This window comes from Panulirus ornatus, chromosome 4 (genome assembly GCF_036320965.1).
Source record: "Panulirus ornatus isolate Po-2019 chromosome 4, ASM3632096v1, whole genome shotgun sequence".
NCBI classification, from domain to species: Eukaryota; Metazoa; Arthropoda; class Malacostraca; order Decapoda; family Palinuridae; genus Panulirus; species Panulirus ornatus.
Window position 1 is genome coordinate 5784459 of NC_092227.1, and position 18638 is coordinate 5803096.

The 18638-nt window shown below is 40.6% G+C and overlaps 1 protein-coding gene across 2 annotated transcripts in view; it reads left to right on the forward strand.

Moving 5' to 3' along the window:
* Positions 1 to 18638, forward strand: part of nonC (serine/threonine-protein kinase Smg1) — a 455954-nt gene that overhangs the window by 434416 nt on the left and 2900 nt on the right. For both annotated transcript variants that reach the window (XM_071692708.1, XM_071692701.1), the window contains exons 63-65: positions 9207 to 9372; positions 13557 to 13760; positions 16162 to 16268. In XM_071692708.1, the coding sequence (XP_071548809.1) occupies positions 9207 to 9372; positions 13557 to 13760; positions 16162 to 16268 (477 nt within the window). The remainder of the gene's footprint in view (positions 1 to 9206; positions 9373 to 13556; positions 13761 to 16161; positions 16269 to 18638) is intronic.

Here is an 18638-nt window from a genome sequence, read left to right on the forward strand (position 1 = left end):
GTCAGGGGACAGTATCAAATGCTTTATTGATGTTTATTGCCATTAATATTTTACGGGATGAGGTTTGTGGTTGCTTAAAACCATATAGGATTTGTTGTGTGAGGTAAGTGCATAGTGTGGTGGTAGAGAGGTTGGATCTGAAGCCATGTTGAATGGGTGAAAGTGTGGTATTTTATTTGATTCTCTTGTGAATCATGTATGCGTATATCTACATGCCCAAACACACACACATAGATAAATAGATAAGCAGTACAAGTAAATGGAAAGAACCTTTACCACAGCTGATGTACTGATGATATACTAGCAAACTTATGGTCATGGCTGGCCCTTATAAAGGAGGTACAGGCCTTTCCCATCACACTTTTTAGAAGCTAATGTATGTAGTACCCACCAGCACACAAAAATTTTGATGCAATGATGTGATTTTGTCTTCAGCTAAAGGCATTTGACAAAATCATTTCATATCCCCAAGTCATTTCTTTTTTTTTTTGGTGATACAAGATAAACAAACATTCCTTCAGTAGCTTGATGGCCTAACAAGCCTATTGATGATATACCATGGTACTGATGAGGAAATAGTTTATAATTTAAGATCTCCCAGTTCAGGTCTAATGCCATGCATGTCATGTCATATGGTTACATGAAGAAGAACTCGACTCACACAGTTGAGAACACTGGTTTTGTTTTATTTGGGCCTACACCTGAGACTCAACTGCTCCAGGTCAACAAGTGTATTTATTTTGTTAGTACCTACATTAATTTGATTTTTGCTGGTGTTTAAGTGCTACACTTTGGTGAAAGGCATGCAAGGAATAGAGTGAATTGGAACATTGTGGTATACTGGGGTTGACATGCTGTCAATGGATTGAACCAGGGCATGTGAAGCGTCTGGGGTAAACCATGGAAAGTTTTGTGGGGCCTGGATGTGGAAGGGAGGCTGTGGTTTTGGTGCATTACACATGACAGCTAGAGACAGTGTGAATAAATGTGGCCTTTGTTGTCTTTTCCTAGCGCTACCTCACACGCATGCGGGGGAAGGGGGTTGTCATTTCATGTATGGCAGGGTGGCGACAGGAATGAATAAAGGCAGCAGGTATGAATTATGTATATATATATATATATATATATATATATATATATATATATATATATATATATATATATATATATATATCTTTTCTTTTCTTTTAAACTATTCGCCATTTCCCGCGTTAGCGAGGTAGCGCTAAGAACAGAGGACTGGGCCTTTTTTGGAATATCCTCAACTGGCCCCCTCTGTTCCTTCTTTTGGAAAATTTAAAAAAAAAAAACGAGAGGTGAGGATTTCCAGCCCCCCGCTCCCTCCCCTTTTAGTCGCCTTCTACGACACGCAGGGAATACGTGGGAAGTATTCTTAATCCCCTATCCCCAGGGATATATATATATATATATATATATATATATATATATATATATATATATATATATATATATTTTTCTTGCTTTGTCGCTGTCTCCCGCGTTTGCGAGGTAGCACAAGGAAACAGACGAAAAAATGGCCCAACCCATTCCCATACACATGTATATACATACGTCCACACACGCAAATATACATACCTACACAGCTTTCCATGGTTTACCCCAGACGCTTCACATGCCCTGATTCAATCCACTGACAGCACGTCAACCCCGGTATACCACATCGATCCAATTCACTCTATTCCTTGCCCTCCTTTCACCCTCCTGCATGTTCAGGCCCCGATCACACAAAATCTTTTTCACTCCATCTTTCCACCTCCAATTTGGTCTCCCACTTCTCCTCGTTCCCTCCACCTCCGACACATATATCCTCTTGGTCAATCTTTCCTCACTCATTCTCTCCATGTGCCCAAACCATTTCAAAACACCCTCTTCTGCTCTCTCAACCACGCTCTTTTTATTTCCACACATCTCTCTTACCCTTACGTTACTTACTCGATCAAACCACCTCACACCACACACTGTCCTCAAACATCTCATTTCCAGCACATCCATCCTTCTGCGCACAACTCTATCCATAGCCCACACCTCTCAACCATACAACATTGTTGGAACCACTATTCCTTCAAACATACCCATTTTTGCTTTCCGAGATAATGTTCTCGACTTCCACACATTCTTCAAGGCTCCCAGGATTTTCGCCCCCTCCCCCACCCTATGATCCACTTCCGCTTCCATGGTTCCATCCGCTGCCAGATCCACTCCCAGATATCTAAAACACTTTACTTCCTCCAGTTTTGCTCCATTCAAACTTACCTCCCAACTGACTTGACCCTCAACCCTACTGTACCTAATAACCTTGCTCTTATTCACATTTACTCTTAACTTTCTTCTTTCACACACTTTACCAAACTCAGTCACCAGCTTCTGCAGTTTCTCACATGAATCAGCCACCAGCGCTGTATCATCAGCGAACAAGAACTGACTCACTTCCCAAGCTCTCTCATCCCCAACAGACTTCATACTTGCCCCTCTTTCCAAAACTCTTGCATTTACCTCCCTAACAACCCCATCCATAAACAAATTAAACAATCATGGAGACATCACACACCCCTGCCGCAAACCTACATTCACTGAGAACCAATCACTTTCCTCTCTTCCTACACGTACACATGCCTTACATCCTCGATAAAAACTTTTCACTGCTTCTAACAACTTGCCTCCCACACCATATATTCTCAATACCTTCCACAGAGCATCTCTATCAACTCTATCATATGCCTTGTCCAGATCCATAAATGCTACATACAAATCCATTTACTTTTCTAAGTATTTCTCACATACATTCTTCAAAGCAAACACCTGATCCACACATCCTCTACCACTTCTGAAACCACACTGCTCTTCCCCAATCTGATTCTCTGTACATGCCTTCACCCTCTCAATCAGTACCCTCCCATATAATTTACCAGGAATACTCAACAAACTTATACCTCTGTAATTTGAGCACTCACTCTTATCCCCTTTGCCTTTGTACAATGGCACTATGCACGCATTCCGCCAATCCTCAGGCACCTCACCATGAGTCATACATACATTAAATAACCTTACCAACCAGTCAATAATACAGTCACCCCCTTTTTTAATAAATTCCACTGCAATACCATCCAAACCTACTGCCTTGCCGGCTTTCATCTTCCGCAAAGCTTTTACTACCTCTTCTCTGTTTACCAAATCATTTTCCCTAACCCTCTCACTTTGCACACCACCTCGACCAAAACACCCTATATCTGCCACTCTATCATCAAACACATTCAACAAACCTTCAAAATACTCACTCCATCTCCTTCTCACATCACCACTACTTGTTATCACCTCCCCATTTGTGCCCTTCACTGAAGTTCCCATTTGCTCCCTTGTCTTACGCACTTTATTTACCTCCTTCCAGAACATCTTTCTATTCTCCCTAAAATTTAATGATACTCTCTCACCCCAACTCTCATTTGCCCTCTTTTTCACCTCTTGCACCTTTCTCTTGACCTCCTGTCTCTTTTTTTTATACATCTCCCACTCAATTGCATTTTTACCCTGCAAAAATCGTCCAAATGCCTCTCTCTTCGCTTTCACTAATAATCTTACTTCTTCATCCCACTACTCACTACCCTTCGTAATCAACCCACCTCCCACTCTTCTCATGCCACAAGCATCTTTTGCGCAATCCATCACTGATTCCCTAAATACATCCCATTCCTCCCCCACTCCCCTTACTTCCATTGTTCTCACCTTTTTTTTTATTATTTATTTTTATTATCATTTTTATTTTGCTTTGTTGCTGTCTCCCGCGTTTGCAAGGTAGCGCAAGGAAACAGACGAAAGAAATGGCCCAACCCACCCCCATACACATGTATATACATACACGTCCACACACGCAAATATACATACCTATACATCCCAATGTACACATATATATACACACACAGACACATACATATATACCCATGCACACAATTCACACTGTCTGCCTTTATTCATTCCCATCGCCACCTCGCCGCACATGGAATACCATCCCCCTCCCCCGCTCATGTGTGCAAGGTATCGCTAGGAAAAGACAACAAAGGCCCCCATTCGTTCACACTCAGTCTCTAGCTGTCATGCAATAATGCCCGAAACCACAGCTCCCTTTCCACATCCAGGCCCCACACAACTTTCCATGGTTTACCCCATACGCTTCACATGCCCTGATTCAATCCACTGACAGCACATCAACCCCGGTATACCACATCGATCCAGTTCACTCTATTCCTTGCCCGCCTTTCACCCTCCAAAATGTTCAGGCCCCGATCACTCAAAATCTTTTTCACTCCATCTTTCCACCTCCAGTTTGGTCTCCCACTTCTCCTCGTTCCCTCCACCTCCGACACATATATCCTCTTAGTCAATCTTTCCTCACTCATTCTCTCCATGTGCCCAAACCATTTCAAAACACCCTCTTCTGCTCTCTCAACCACGCTCTTTTTATTTCCACACATCTCTCTTACCCTTACATTACTTACTCGATCAAACCACCTCACACCACACACTGTCCTCAAACATCTCATTTCCAGCACATCCACCCTCCTGCGCACAACTCTATCCATAGCCCACGCCTCGCAACCATACAACATTGTTGGAACCACTATTCCTTCAAACATACCCATTTTTGCTTTCCGAGATAATGTTCTCGACTTCCACACATTCTTCAAGGCTCCCAGGATTTTCGCCCCCTCCCCCACCCTATGATTCACTTCCGCTTCCATGGTTCCATCCACTGCCAGATCCACTCCCAGATATCTAAACACTTCACTTCCTCCAGTTTTTCTCCATTCAAACTTACCTCCCAATTGAATTGACCCTCAACCCTACTGTACCTAATAACCTTGCTCTTATTCACATTTACTCTTAACTTTCTTCTTTCACACACTTTACCAAACTCAGTCACCAGCTTCTGCAGTTTCTCACATGAATCAGCCACCAGCGCTGTATCATCAGCGAACAAGAACTGACTCACTTCCCAAGCTCTCTCATCCACAACAGACTTCATTCTTGCCCCTCTTTCCAAAACTCTTGCATTCACCTCCCTAACAACCCCATCCATAAACAAATTAAACAACCATGGAGACATCACACACCCCTGCCGCAAACCTACATTCACTGAGAACCAATCACTTTCCTCTCTTCCGACACGTACACATGCCTTACATCCTCGATAAAAACTTTGCACTGCTTCTAACAACTTGCCACCCACACCATATATTCTTAATACCTTCCACAGAGCATCTCTATCAACTCTATCATATGCCTTCTCCAGATCCATAAATGCTACATACAAATCCATTTGCTTTTCTAAGTATTTCTCACATACATTCTTCAAAGCAAACACCTGATTCACACATCCTCTACCACTTCTGAAACCACACTGCTCTTCCCCAATCTGATGCTCTGAACATGCCTTCACCCTCTCAATCAATACCCTCCCATATATTTTACCAGGAATACTCAACAAACTTATACCTCTGTAATTTGAGCACTCACTCTATCCCCTTTGCCTTTGTACAATGGCACTATGCAAGCATTCCACCAATCCTCAGGCACCACGCCATGAGTCATACATACATTAAGTAACCTTACCAACCAGTCAATAATACAGTCACCCCCTTTTTTAATAAATTCCACTGCAATACCATCCAAACCTGCTGCCTTGCCGGCTTTCATCTTCCGCAAAGCTTTTACTACCTCTTCTCTGTTTACCAAATCATTTTCCCTAACCCTCTCACTTTGCACACCACCTCAATCAAAACACCCTATATCTGCCACTCTATCATCAAACACATTCAACAAACCTTCAAAATACTCACTCCATCTCCTTCTCACATCACCACTACTTGTTATCACCTCCCCATTAGCGCTCTTCACTGAAGTTCCCATTTGCTCCCTTGTCTTACGCACTTTATTTACCTCCTTCCAGAACATCTTTTTATTCTCCCTAAAATTTAATGATACTCTCTCACCCCAACTCTCATTTGCCCTCTTTTTCACCTCTTGCACCTTTCTCTTGACCTCCTGTCTCTTTCTTTTATACATCTCCCACTCAATTGCATTTTTTCCCTGCAAAAATCGTCTAAATGCCTCTCTCTTCTCTTTCACTAATAATCTTACTTCTTCATCCCACCACTCACTACCCTTTCTAATCAACTCACCTCCCACGCTTCTCATGCCACAAGCATCTTTTGCGCAATCCATCACTGATTCCCTAAATACATCCCATTCCTCCCCCACTCCCCTTACTTCCATTGTTCTCACCTTTTTCCATTCTGTACTCAGTCTCTCCTGGTACTTCCTCACACAAGTCTCCTTCCCAAGCTCACTTACTCTAACCACCCTCTTCACCCCAACATTCACTCTTCTTTTCTGAAAACCCATACAAATCTTCACCTTAGCCTCCACAAGATAATGATCAGATATCCCTCCAGTTGCACCTCTCAGCACATTTACATCCAAAGGTCTCCTTCTCGCACCTGTCAATTAACACGTAATCCAGTAACGCTCTCTGGCCATCTCTCCTACTTACATACCTATACTTATGTATATCTCCCTTTTTAAACCAGGTATTCCCAATCACCAGTCCTTTTTCAGCACATAAATCTACAAGCTCTTCACCATTTCCATTTACAACACTGAACATATATTTTTTTTTTTTTTTTTTTATACTTTGTCACTGTAAAAAAAAAAAAAAAATATATATATATATATATATATATATATATATATATATATATATATATATATATATATATATATATATATATATATTTTTTTTTTCTTTTTTTTAACTTTGTCGCTGTCTCCCGCGTTTGCGAGGTAGCGCAAGGAAACAGACGAAAGAAATGGCCCAACCCCCCCCATACACATGTATATACATACGTCCACACACGCAAATATACATACCTACACAGCTTTCCATGGTTTACCCCAGACGCTTCACATGCCTTGATTCAATCCACTGACAGCACGTCAGCCCCGGTATACCACATCGCTCCAATTCACTCTATTCCTTGCCCTCCTTTCACCCTCCTGCATGTTCAGGCCCCGATCACACAAAATCTTTTTCACTCCATCTTTCCACCTCCAATTTGGTCTCCCTCTTCTCCTTGTTCCCTCCACCTCCGACACATATATCCTCTTGGTCAATCTTTCCTCACTCATCCTCTCCATGTGCCCAAACCACTTCAAAACACCCTCTTCTGCTCTCTCAACCACGCTCTTTTTATTTCCACACATCTCTCTTACCCTTACGTTACTCACTCGATCAAACCACCTCACACCACACATTGTCCTCAAACATCTCATTTCCAGCACATCCATCCTCCTGCGCACAACTCTATCCATAGCCCACGCCTCGCAACCATACAACATTGTTGGAACCACTATTCCTTCAAACATACCCATTTTTGCATTCCGAGATAATGTTCTCGACTTCCACACATTCTTCAAGGCCCCCAGAATTTTCGCCCCCTCCCCCACCCTATGATCCACTTCGCTTCCATGGTTCCATCCGCTGCCAGATCCACTCCCAGATATCTAAAACACTTCACTTCCTCCAGTTTTTCTCCATTCAAACTCACCTCCCAATTGACTTGACCCTCAACCCTACTGTACCTAATAACCTTGCTCTTATTCACATTTACTCTTAACTTTCTTCTTTCACACACTTTACCAAACTCAGTCACCAGCTTCTGCAGTTTCACACATGAATCAGCCACCAGCGCTGTGTCATCAGCGAACAACAACTGACTCACTTCCCAAGCTCTCTCATCCCCAACAGACTTCATACTTGCCCCTCTTTCCAAAACTCTTGCATTTACCTCCCTAACAACCCCATCCATAAACAAATTAAACAACCATGGAGACATCACACACCCCTGCTGCAAACCTACATTCACTGAGAACCAATCACTTTCCTCTCTTCCTACACGTACACATGCCTTACATCCTCGATAAAAACTTTTCACTGCTTCTAACAACTTTCCTCCCACACCATATATTCTTAATACCTTCCACAGAGCTTCTCTATCAACTCTATCATATGCCTTCTCCAGATCCATAAAAGCTACATACAAATCCATTAGCTTTTCTAAGTATTTCTCACATACATTCTTCAAAGCAAACACCTGATCCACACATCCTCTACCACTTCTGAAACCACACTGCTCTTCCCCAATCTGATGCTCTGTACATGCCTTCACCCTCTCAATCAATACCCTCCCATATAATTTACCAGGAATACTCAACAAACTTATACCTCTGTAATTTGAGCACTCACTCTTATCCCCTTTGCCTTTGTACAATGGCACTATGCACGCATTCCGCCAATCCCTGGGGATAGGGGATTAAGAATACTTCCCACGTATTCCTGCGTGTCGTAGAAGGCAACTAAAAGGGGAGGGAGCGGGGGGCTGGAAATCCTCCCCTCTCGTTTTTTTTTAATTTTCCAAAAGAAGGAACAGAGTGGGGCCAGGTGAGAATATTCCAAAAAAGGCCCAGTCCTCTGTTCTTAACGCTACCTCGCTAACACGGGAAATGGCGAATAGTTTAAAAGAAAGATATATATATGTATATGTCTGTGTGTGTATATATATGCATACGTTGAGATGTTCTTTTCTTTCATACCATTCGCCATTTCCCGCACCAGCGAGGTAGCGTTGAGAACAAAGGACTGGGCCCTCACCTGGGCCCCCTCTCTGTTCCCTCCTTTGGAAAATTAAAAAAAAAAGTGAGAGGGGAGGATTTCCAGCCCCCCGCTCCCTCCCCTTTTAGTCGCCTTCTACGACACGCAGGGAATACGTGGGAAGTATTCTTTCTCCCCTATCCCCAGGGATGTATAGGTATTTATATGTGCGTGTGTGGACATATACATGTATGTATATACATGTGTATGGGGGTGGGTTGGGCCATTCTTTCGTCAGTTTCCTTGCGCTACCTCGCTAATGCTGGAGACAGTGACAAAGCAAAAAAAAAAGAAAAAAAAAATGTACGTGTATGAAGCTGTATGTTTATATGTGTTTGTATGAGTAATTGGGTCATTCTTTTGTTTGTTTCTTGGTGCTACCTCATTGATGCAAGAAACATTGATCAAATATAATAATGATATGATAATATATGTATCCAGCTTGAGCACAGATACATAACTGATGATTTGGATTTAATTTCAGTTTGAAGGTGAAGGGGGATTAGCTGGTGTGGAGGACTATCTTACTCTGTACCGCAGTTATTCTGAGACAATTTCAGGATTGATTCGACAAATGCTTCATGATCCACTGAGCCCAGATAAAGCATCTGTCTACCTTCAAAGGTTGAGAGATGTCACTGCTCAGACAGGTTAGTTGAAAAATCATGCTGAGTATACTTTAGTTAGAAAGTAAAAATTTTTAACAAGGTACTTTATAAGATATAGATAAGAATGGTGTTACAGTTAAGAAATTATTACACTTTATTTCATCACCTCCCACAAAAATGCCACTAAAATTAATATACATACTGATTTCTAGCAGCAAGTAAACTGATTGATTAATATTTTTATGTAGAGGAAAATGAGTGCTTGTTAGCCTTGTATGCATGGTCCGTTTAAGTATTGATAGATTTTTGAAAATTTAAGGAAAAATTGAATTGCTATGGTTGATTGTGGTGTTATTAGATACAAAAACGTCAAATTTCATCATTTCAGAGGAAGCATGATTTAAGGTATTTTTTTTTTTTTTTTTTTTTTTTTTTTATTTGTCGCTGTCTCCCGCGTTTGCGAGGTAGCGCAAGGAAACAGACGAAAGAAATGGCCCAACCCCCCCCCATACACATGTACATACACACGTCCACACACGCAAATATACATACCTACACAGCTTTCCATGGTTTACCCCGGACGCTTCACATGCCTTGATTCAATCCACTGACAACACGTCAACCCCTGTATACCACATCGCTCCAATTCACTCTATTCCTTGCCCTCCTTTCACCCTCCTGCATGTTCAGGCCCCGATCACACAAAATCCTTTTCACTCCATCTTTCCACCTCCAATTTGGTCTCCCTCTTCTCCTCGTTCCCTCCACCTCCGACACATATATCCTCTTGGTCAATCTTTCCTCACTCATTCTCTCCATGTGCCCAAACCATTTCAAAACACCCTCTTCTGCTCTCTCAACCACGCTCTTTTTATTTCCACACATCTCTCTTACCCTTACGTTACTTACTCGATCAAACCACCTCACACCACACATTGTCCTCAAACATCTCATTTCCAGCACATCCATCCTCCTGCGCACAACTCTATCCATAGCCCACGCCTCGCAACCATACAACATTGTTGGAACTACTATTCCTTCAAACATACCCATTTTTGCTTTCCGGGATAATGTTCTCGACTTCCACACATTTTTCAAGGCTCCCAAAATTTTCGCCCCCTCCCCCACCCTATGATCCACTTCCGCTTCCATGGTTCCATCCGCTGCCAGATCCACTCCCAGATATCTAAAACACTTCACTTCCTCCAGTTTTTCACCATTCAAACTCACCTCCCAATTGACTTGACCCTCAACCCTACTGTACCTAATAACCTTGCTCTTATTCACATTTACTCTTAACTTTCTTCTTCCACACACTTTACCAAACTCCGTCACCAGCTTCTGCAGTTTCTCACATGAATCCGCCACCAGCGCTGTATCATCAGCGAACAACAACTGACTCACTTCCCAAGCTCTCTCATCCCCAACAGACTTCATACTTGCCCCTCTTTCCAAGACTCTTGCATTTACCTCCCTAACAACCCCATCCATAAACAAATTAAACAACCATGGAGACATCACACACCCCTGCCGCAAACCTACATTCACTGAGAACCAATCACTTTCCTCTCTTCCTACACGTACACATGCCTTACATCCTCGATAAAAACTTTTCACTGCTTCTAACAACTTGCCTCCCACACCATATATTCTTAATACCTTCCACAGAGCATCTCTATCAACTCTATCATATGCCTTCTCCAGATCCATAAATGCTACATACAAATCCATTTGCTTTTCTAAGTATTTCTCACATACATTCTTCAAAGCAAACACCTGATCCACACATCCTCTACCACTTCTGAAACCACACTGCTCTTCCCCAATCTGATGCTCTGTACATGCCTTCACCCTCTCAATCAATACCCTCCCATATAATTTACCAGGAATACTCAACAAACTTATACCTCTGTAATTTGAGCACTCACTCTTATCCCCTTTGCCTTTGTACAATGGCACTATGCACGCATTCCGCCAATCCTCAGGCACCTCACCATGAGTCATACATACATTAAATAACCTTACCAACCAGTCAACAATACAGTCACCCCCTTTTTTAATAAATTCCACTGCAATACCATCCAAACCTGCTGAGTGGTGGGATGAAGAAGTAAGAGTATTAGTGAAAGAGAAGAGAGAGGCATTTGGACGATTTTTGCAGGGAAAAAATGCAATTGAGTGGGAGAAGTATAAAAGAAAGAGACAGGAGGTCAAGAGAAAGGTGCAAGAGGTGAAAAAAAGGGCAAATGAGAGTTGGGGTGAGAGACTATCAGTAAATTTTAGGGAGAATAAAAAGATGTTCTGGAAGGAGGTAAATAGGGTGCGTAAGACAAGGGAGCAAATGGGAACTTCAGTGAAGGGCGTAAATGGGGAGGTGATAACAAGTAGTGGTGATGTGAGAAGGAGATGGAATGAGTATTTTGAAGGTTTGTTGAATGTGTCTGATGACAGAGTGGCAGATATAGGGTGTTTGGGTCGAGGTGGTGTGCAAAGTGAGAGGGTTAGGGAAAATGATTTGGTAAACAGAGAAGAGGTAGTAAAAGCTTTGCGGAAGATGAAAGCCGGCAAGGCAGCAGGTTTGGATGGTATTGCAGTGGAATTTATTAAGGTTGTATATAATTGAAATTATTATTGGTATGGAAGTCTAGGCAATTAGGAAGAGGAACTTAGAGAACATGTGTGAGCATTTCTAGGGGGAAGGGAAAGATATTACTTGTTGTAACTTCCTGGTAAAAGATTACAGTAGCTTCAAGAGAGAATGTTTTTTTCTTTAACCAGCTAGATAAGATTTTCCCACTGGTAGGGGACCTTTCTAATCAGCATTTGTTTCAAGAAATTGCATGTTCGGGCCTCAGTTACTCAAAATCTCTTGTGCTCCATCCTGCCATCTTCTTGGTCTCCTTCTTCCCCTTTTTGACATGACTTTTCTCATTATCAGTCTCTCTTTACTCATCCCATCCACATGTGCAAATAATTTCAGTACACTCTGTTCATCTCTGTCGGTCATACTCCTTTCACTACTACACAGTTCTCAAATACGGTTATTCTTTACATGATCAATCCTCTTCACACTACGTATTGACCTCAGGTTTTTCCTCTCCAACATATCCACCCTCATTTTACATTCTCCCAAAACTCAGACACTTGTTTCTACAGTTTCTCTCTTGAGTCTGCTTCCCTGTCATCTGAAAACACTGAAAGACAAACATCCCAGACTTCCCACACCAACATGCTGTAGAATCCACTCCTCTCTCCGAGACCTTTGCATTTACTTCTTACACCACCCTATCCATTATTTTATTTCTTTTAATACATACTCGCCATTTCCTGCATTAGTAAGTTAGCATAATGAACAGAGGACCGAGCCTTAGAGGGAAAATCCTCTGTTGACCCCCTTCTCTATTCCCTCTTTTGGAAAAGTAAAAACTAAAGGGAAGATTTCCAGCTCCCGCTCATCCCTTTTAGTTGCCTTCTACAACACAAAGGGTATATGTGGGATGTATTCTTTCTTTCTCCCCTACCCCAGGAATAATATCATTAGTATTATTTTATTGATAATATTATTATTATTGTTGTTATTATATAGCCCTCCTTCTCAGTGATAAAGGGACTCTTGCAGCTTCAAGGCTGTTCTACATTCACTAGCAGGGACATGATGGTCTCCTTTTCAGAGAAGTTTTTTGAGAAGATTGTAATATGTTTTACAAGTGGACAAAGATACCACCTCTTCAAAGGTGACTTTTAAGTCAGTGTAATATTTAGCTTAAACAGCCATGGTGACATCACATGCCCTTGTTGCATACCTCTCTTTCTTCAAGGATTTCTCACACAAATTTTCAAAGTAAACACTTGGTGCACACATCTTTTACCATTCTTAAAGCCACATTGCTTCTCTTCTTACTCAGTAACCACTATCCTATACAACCTACCAGGTATACTCAACAGACATATCTCCATAATTCAGACATCCACTTCTGTCTCCCTTGCTTTCATGTATTGGCTTTATACAGGCTTTTCACAATTCATCAGGTACATGTGACCACACCTTGGGCCATATATACATCGAAAATGATAACTAACCAATCAACAATACTGTCACCACCTTCCTTGAGAAATTCCTTTGTAGTCCCATCTACTCCAGCTTCTTTACCACCTTTCATCTTATGCAAGGTTTTTATATTTATATGTGATAAAAGGTCTTCACCATCATTTCTTTTTTTTCACAGGGACAATATATGATCTCTTAGTTGATTTTGGTAACCAGTGTGTTGTTGAGGAAGCTGAAGGGGAAGCAGAAGGCCAAAAGGAGAGCATTGGAGAACCTCGTAGGCCTCCTTTACTTCGTCAGACTAGTATCATCATGTCGCCCACTAAAACATCCACTCCAGATTCTAGGACAAAAGTTCGAAGACATCCTGTAACAGGAAGAGGTTAGTTTCTAGCCACTTAATCAGACTTTTAAGTATGAAAGACTATTGTGTGGATACTAGTGTTCATATGTATTCACATGCTGTCAGAATTGATTTTTAGTAAATGATAATTAGACTGAAGAACTTAAAGGGAAAGAATTTTTGTTTGATGCAAAGGACAAGTGTAAAGAAGCAAATGCAAATTTCCATGATGTGTTCCTGGCTGAAAACATTGCCTCCAGTGCTGTATAGATGAAATAATGGAGAAATAGAAAGTACTGCAATCATTACACAATATGAATAAGCTTATGAAGGATTATAGAATCATGATATACTTAATCATAATCATGCTGAAATGGTTCACACATAGAGTATGAACAAAGAAAGACTTACAAAGAGGATTTATGTGTCAGAAGTGGATGAAGCAAGTGGATGTACTCATGACAGTATTTTGCCATGACAGCAGGGCTAATGCATAGCATTGACCACTTAATTTGTGTATTGAAAAAGAAAGTTTCTCTCGACTACCTCTCCCATTTCCATTATTTGTTTTCCTTCTTGTACAATGCTTCTTTTTTTTTTCAGCTGCTACTCCTCTAGCATGGTTGTCTTCCCTATGTTCTTCTCATATTGTCTTCAAGCACATTTCCTAGTTCTCCAGATGATACATTAATTGATTTGAGACATATATCTTCGTTTGAAATCTTTTTGGTATGCTTTCAGGAATCACTCGACATTGATTCTATATCTTCCTTGCTTAGTTGCTCTTAGGTTTAAAACATTGTTATTTAAGTCCACTTTTTGCTACTAGGCATTTATTGTTATATATCACTCATGTAGTTCTTATAATCTTTCAATGCAGTTCATATGTATTTTTTTCTTCATGTAAATCATGGTAAGGTCTGTAAGGCCTGGATGTGGGGAGAGCTGTGGTTTTGATGCATTACACATGACACTTAGAGACCAAGTGTGAACGAATGTGGCATTTTTATTGTCTGTTTTCTTGGCACTACCTCGCTGACACAAGGGGTGGTGATGATGTTTCCATTGGGGCGGGGTGGTGCTGAGAGTAGATGAAGGCAAGCAAGTATGAATATATATACATGTGTTCATATGTATATGTACGTGTATATGCATTTATGTATACATATACGTGTATATGAGTGGATGGGTCTTTCTTTGTGTATTTCCTGGCACTACCTCACTGATGGGGGAAACAGCGATCAAGTATGATAAATGACTTTGAGATGAAAATAATGTGACTCATGACAAAAGCCCTTTGAAGGCTACCATTGTAATTTACAAATTTGATTGTTCTCACAAAGACTGTGAACATGCTAGTAGCAACATTGGATTTATCACCATATCTTTGAATTATAAACCTACAATGTACCCATAGGAAGATGCACCTAAATGGGACATGAAAAAATCACAGGATTTCTCTTACACAACAATAGCTGGTGAATACGACGAAAATTCTCAAGCACTGCAGCAGTCACATCAGATTACAAACAACAGAAGCAGTTTTTCTGAAAGAATTCTCTCCCTTACTCAACAACCAGCAAACAGGCCAGATCAGAAGTCTAAGGCTAATGATTCCTCCAACCATGAAAGAGCACCACAGAGGTCCAGTATCACTGAAATGACACGGGAAATCTGATGACCTACACATACATACATTCCCTGGTCTCCTCTTGGTGTCGTCGAGGGTACGGTTGTCTCCAGGATTTTAGTTTTCTCCTCTATGCATATATCATATTGAGTGTTTTCAAGATTTTGCTCCATTTAGTTTGATTAGTCTGGTGAAACCTTAAGAAAGGTATAAGTTCACTGTGAAAGTTTTGGAAGTATAGTGAAAATGGCATTTGGGAATTTACTTTTCCAGCTAGTGGTGGGGGCACTCAAGCAGCCAGCTTTCTGGAGCAAAAACCAAAGTAAAGGAGAGGGTGTTGGCTATGGATCTTTCCATGGAGAAAAGATGTAGAGATATTATACAGTAAAAACTTAAAGACTGAATTCAGACCATGTGTAAGGAAATTTAAAAAAAATACATATTAGTAAAGAAAGTTCAAGGGACTGGTTTCCATGAGTTTATAGCTTCCTTCCTACGTTCTTTAAATAGTAAGTTACAAATTGCATACCCAGTCTGGACTATCAAGTGGCAGGCTACGTGGGGCATATATCTTGAGGCTTCTGCCCAACTTATTTTACTGCCTGAAAAAATACATACATAGGTTACCAGCAACTAGATGCAGTCACTAACATAATTGGTTGCTCTTTTCAGTGTGATGTTACTCAATAATATTCAAAGGAAAAAATGGGGTGTTCTGTAGATTGTCAAAATTAATAATTTTCCCTTATAGAAAGCTGTCAGCTCTCTTTGGAGAGCATCAAACTCATTGATGGTTTATTTCTTTTTCAGTTGTCCAAGAACACAATGCCTATGCTCTAAATGTTTGGCGGCGAGTTAAAATAAAATTAGAAGGAAGAGATTTAGAGCCATCAAGAAGGGCATCAGTTGCAGAGCAGGTAAGCATCCAAAACCTTTTAAGTGAATTTATTAATTTCAGGATGGTCTGGATGTTTTTAAAATAATTCAATGTATACATCCGGTTAGTTGTGTTTCATATTGAAATCAGCATGGCATGTGCATTAACTTCCTCAAAGTCACGGTTAACCATGCCAGCTCTTACATAACCTAATGCTCATGTGTTGTGCAAGTTAAAAATGCTTGTCATACAAGTATGTTTAAGACATGATTGAATTGTACATCGTCTTGGTCTCACTTGGAATCATTGGAGTGTGGTTTTGGAATGTTATGGGGTAGTTTATACAGGGGCAGTTTTTAGTCTTACAGGTCATAGTCTTTGATGTTAAAATATTGTATACTAGCTAATTCTTTGAAAAGTCAGTCACCTTGTTTAAACAGTGGTGCTTATGGAGTATATTTGCAGCAGATTAATGCCAACATTTATCCTAAAGTCAGATATGAATTGCATTTTCACAACTGATATAGATAATGTCTCTCTTACTTTTACAATATGGTAACCATGGGTTGAGGCGTTTAGAAGTTCGTTTACTCAAAAACAATTTATTTTTGTACAACCTGGAAGAGTTTGAGGAAAATGTCTCTCAAAGATATAGAAGCATGCCATTCACATATGCATATTATATATACTTTTTATTCAAAGAAAACCTGTTTTGAAATTACTTTTTATCACCAGACAAAATATATTATACAAATACAGATACAAAGTAAATCATGGAAAGGTCTGTGGGGCCTAGTTGTGGGTAGGGAACTGTGGTTTTAGTGCATTACACATGACTTGTAGAGAATGGAAGTAAGCAGTTGTGGTCTTTCTTGTTGTTCCTGGCACTACCTCACTGACGTGGGAAACAGCTATCAAGTATGAAAAAAAAGGAATTCAGTCTGCAATAGACCACTTGGTTCTTTCCAAGATGCATGTGTTAGAGGAAGACTTCAGAAACACAAATTAGTTTTTGTAAGAGTAGAAAAACATGTTGATGATTCAAAGAGAAAAACCTGTGAACTGTTTATGTGACTAGGAAGGCACAAATAATGTTAGCTGTGGACTTGAAGCAAAATATATTTCATCCGTTCTAAAACATGTATATGTACATAGTACTGCTTTCAGCCATTCCATTTGGAGGTAAGACATTGATCTATGAGTTTGTATCCATTACTACAAGTGAAATCAGATGAATCAAGTCTTACATAACTTATTTCAACACTATGGAAGCCTCTGATACTTTTGAATACCTGCTTGAGATCACCTCTTAAGTCACTTTTGTAAGTCAAATAAATCAAAGTCGTTTAGTCACCTCTTTTAGGATTTGTTTCTCGGTCTGAAAATCATATTGCCTGCATGTCTTTTCTTTTTTCTTTTACACTATTCGCCATTTCCCGCATTAGCGAGGTAGCATTAAGAGCAGAGGACTGGGCCTCTGTGGAATATCCTCACCTGGCCCCCCTCTGTTCCTTCTTTTGGAAAATAAAAAAAAAAAAAAAAAGAGGGGGGAGGATTTCCAGCCCCCGCTCCCTCCCCTTTTAGTCCCCTTCTACGACATGCAGGGAATACGTGGGAAGTATTCTTAATCCCCTATCCCCATGTCATTGTACTATATTCATTTTGTCTTTATCTTTTTTCAAGTAAAGTTACCAACACTGAACACAGTATTCAAGATGAGGGCACACCAATGAAGTGCAATGAGTGAGGATGCTTTCCCTGGGCTTAAATTCCAAAGCCCTACTTATGAATCTAAACATTTTTTCACATTACTTATTTTTCTTTAGGTCACTTGAGATTATCACTCCCAAGTCTTTTTCATCGTTTACCCTTTGTATATATTTATTTATATATTTTGCTTTGTCGCTGTCTCCCACGTTAGCGAGGTAGCGCAAGGAAACAGACAAAAGAATGGCCCAACCCACCCACATACACATGTATATACATACAGATCCACACACGCAAATCTACATACCAATACATCTCAAAGTATACATATATATACACACACAGACATATACATATATACACATGTACATAATTCATACTGTCTGCCTTTATTTATTCCCATCGCCACCTCGCCACACATGGAATAACAACCCCCTCATGTGTGCGAGGTAGCGCTAGGAAAAAGACAACAAAGGCCCCATTCGTTCACATTCATTCTCTAGCTGTCATGTAATAATGCTCCGAAACCACAGCTCCCTGTCCACATCCAGGCCCCATGGAACTTTCCATGGTTTACCCCAGACGCTTCACATGCCCTAGTTCAATCCATTGACAGCACGTTGACCCCGGTATACCACATTGTTCCAATTCACTCTATTCCTTGCACGCCTTTCACCCTACTGCATGTTCAGGCCCTGATCAC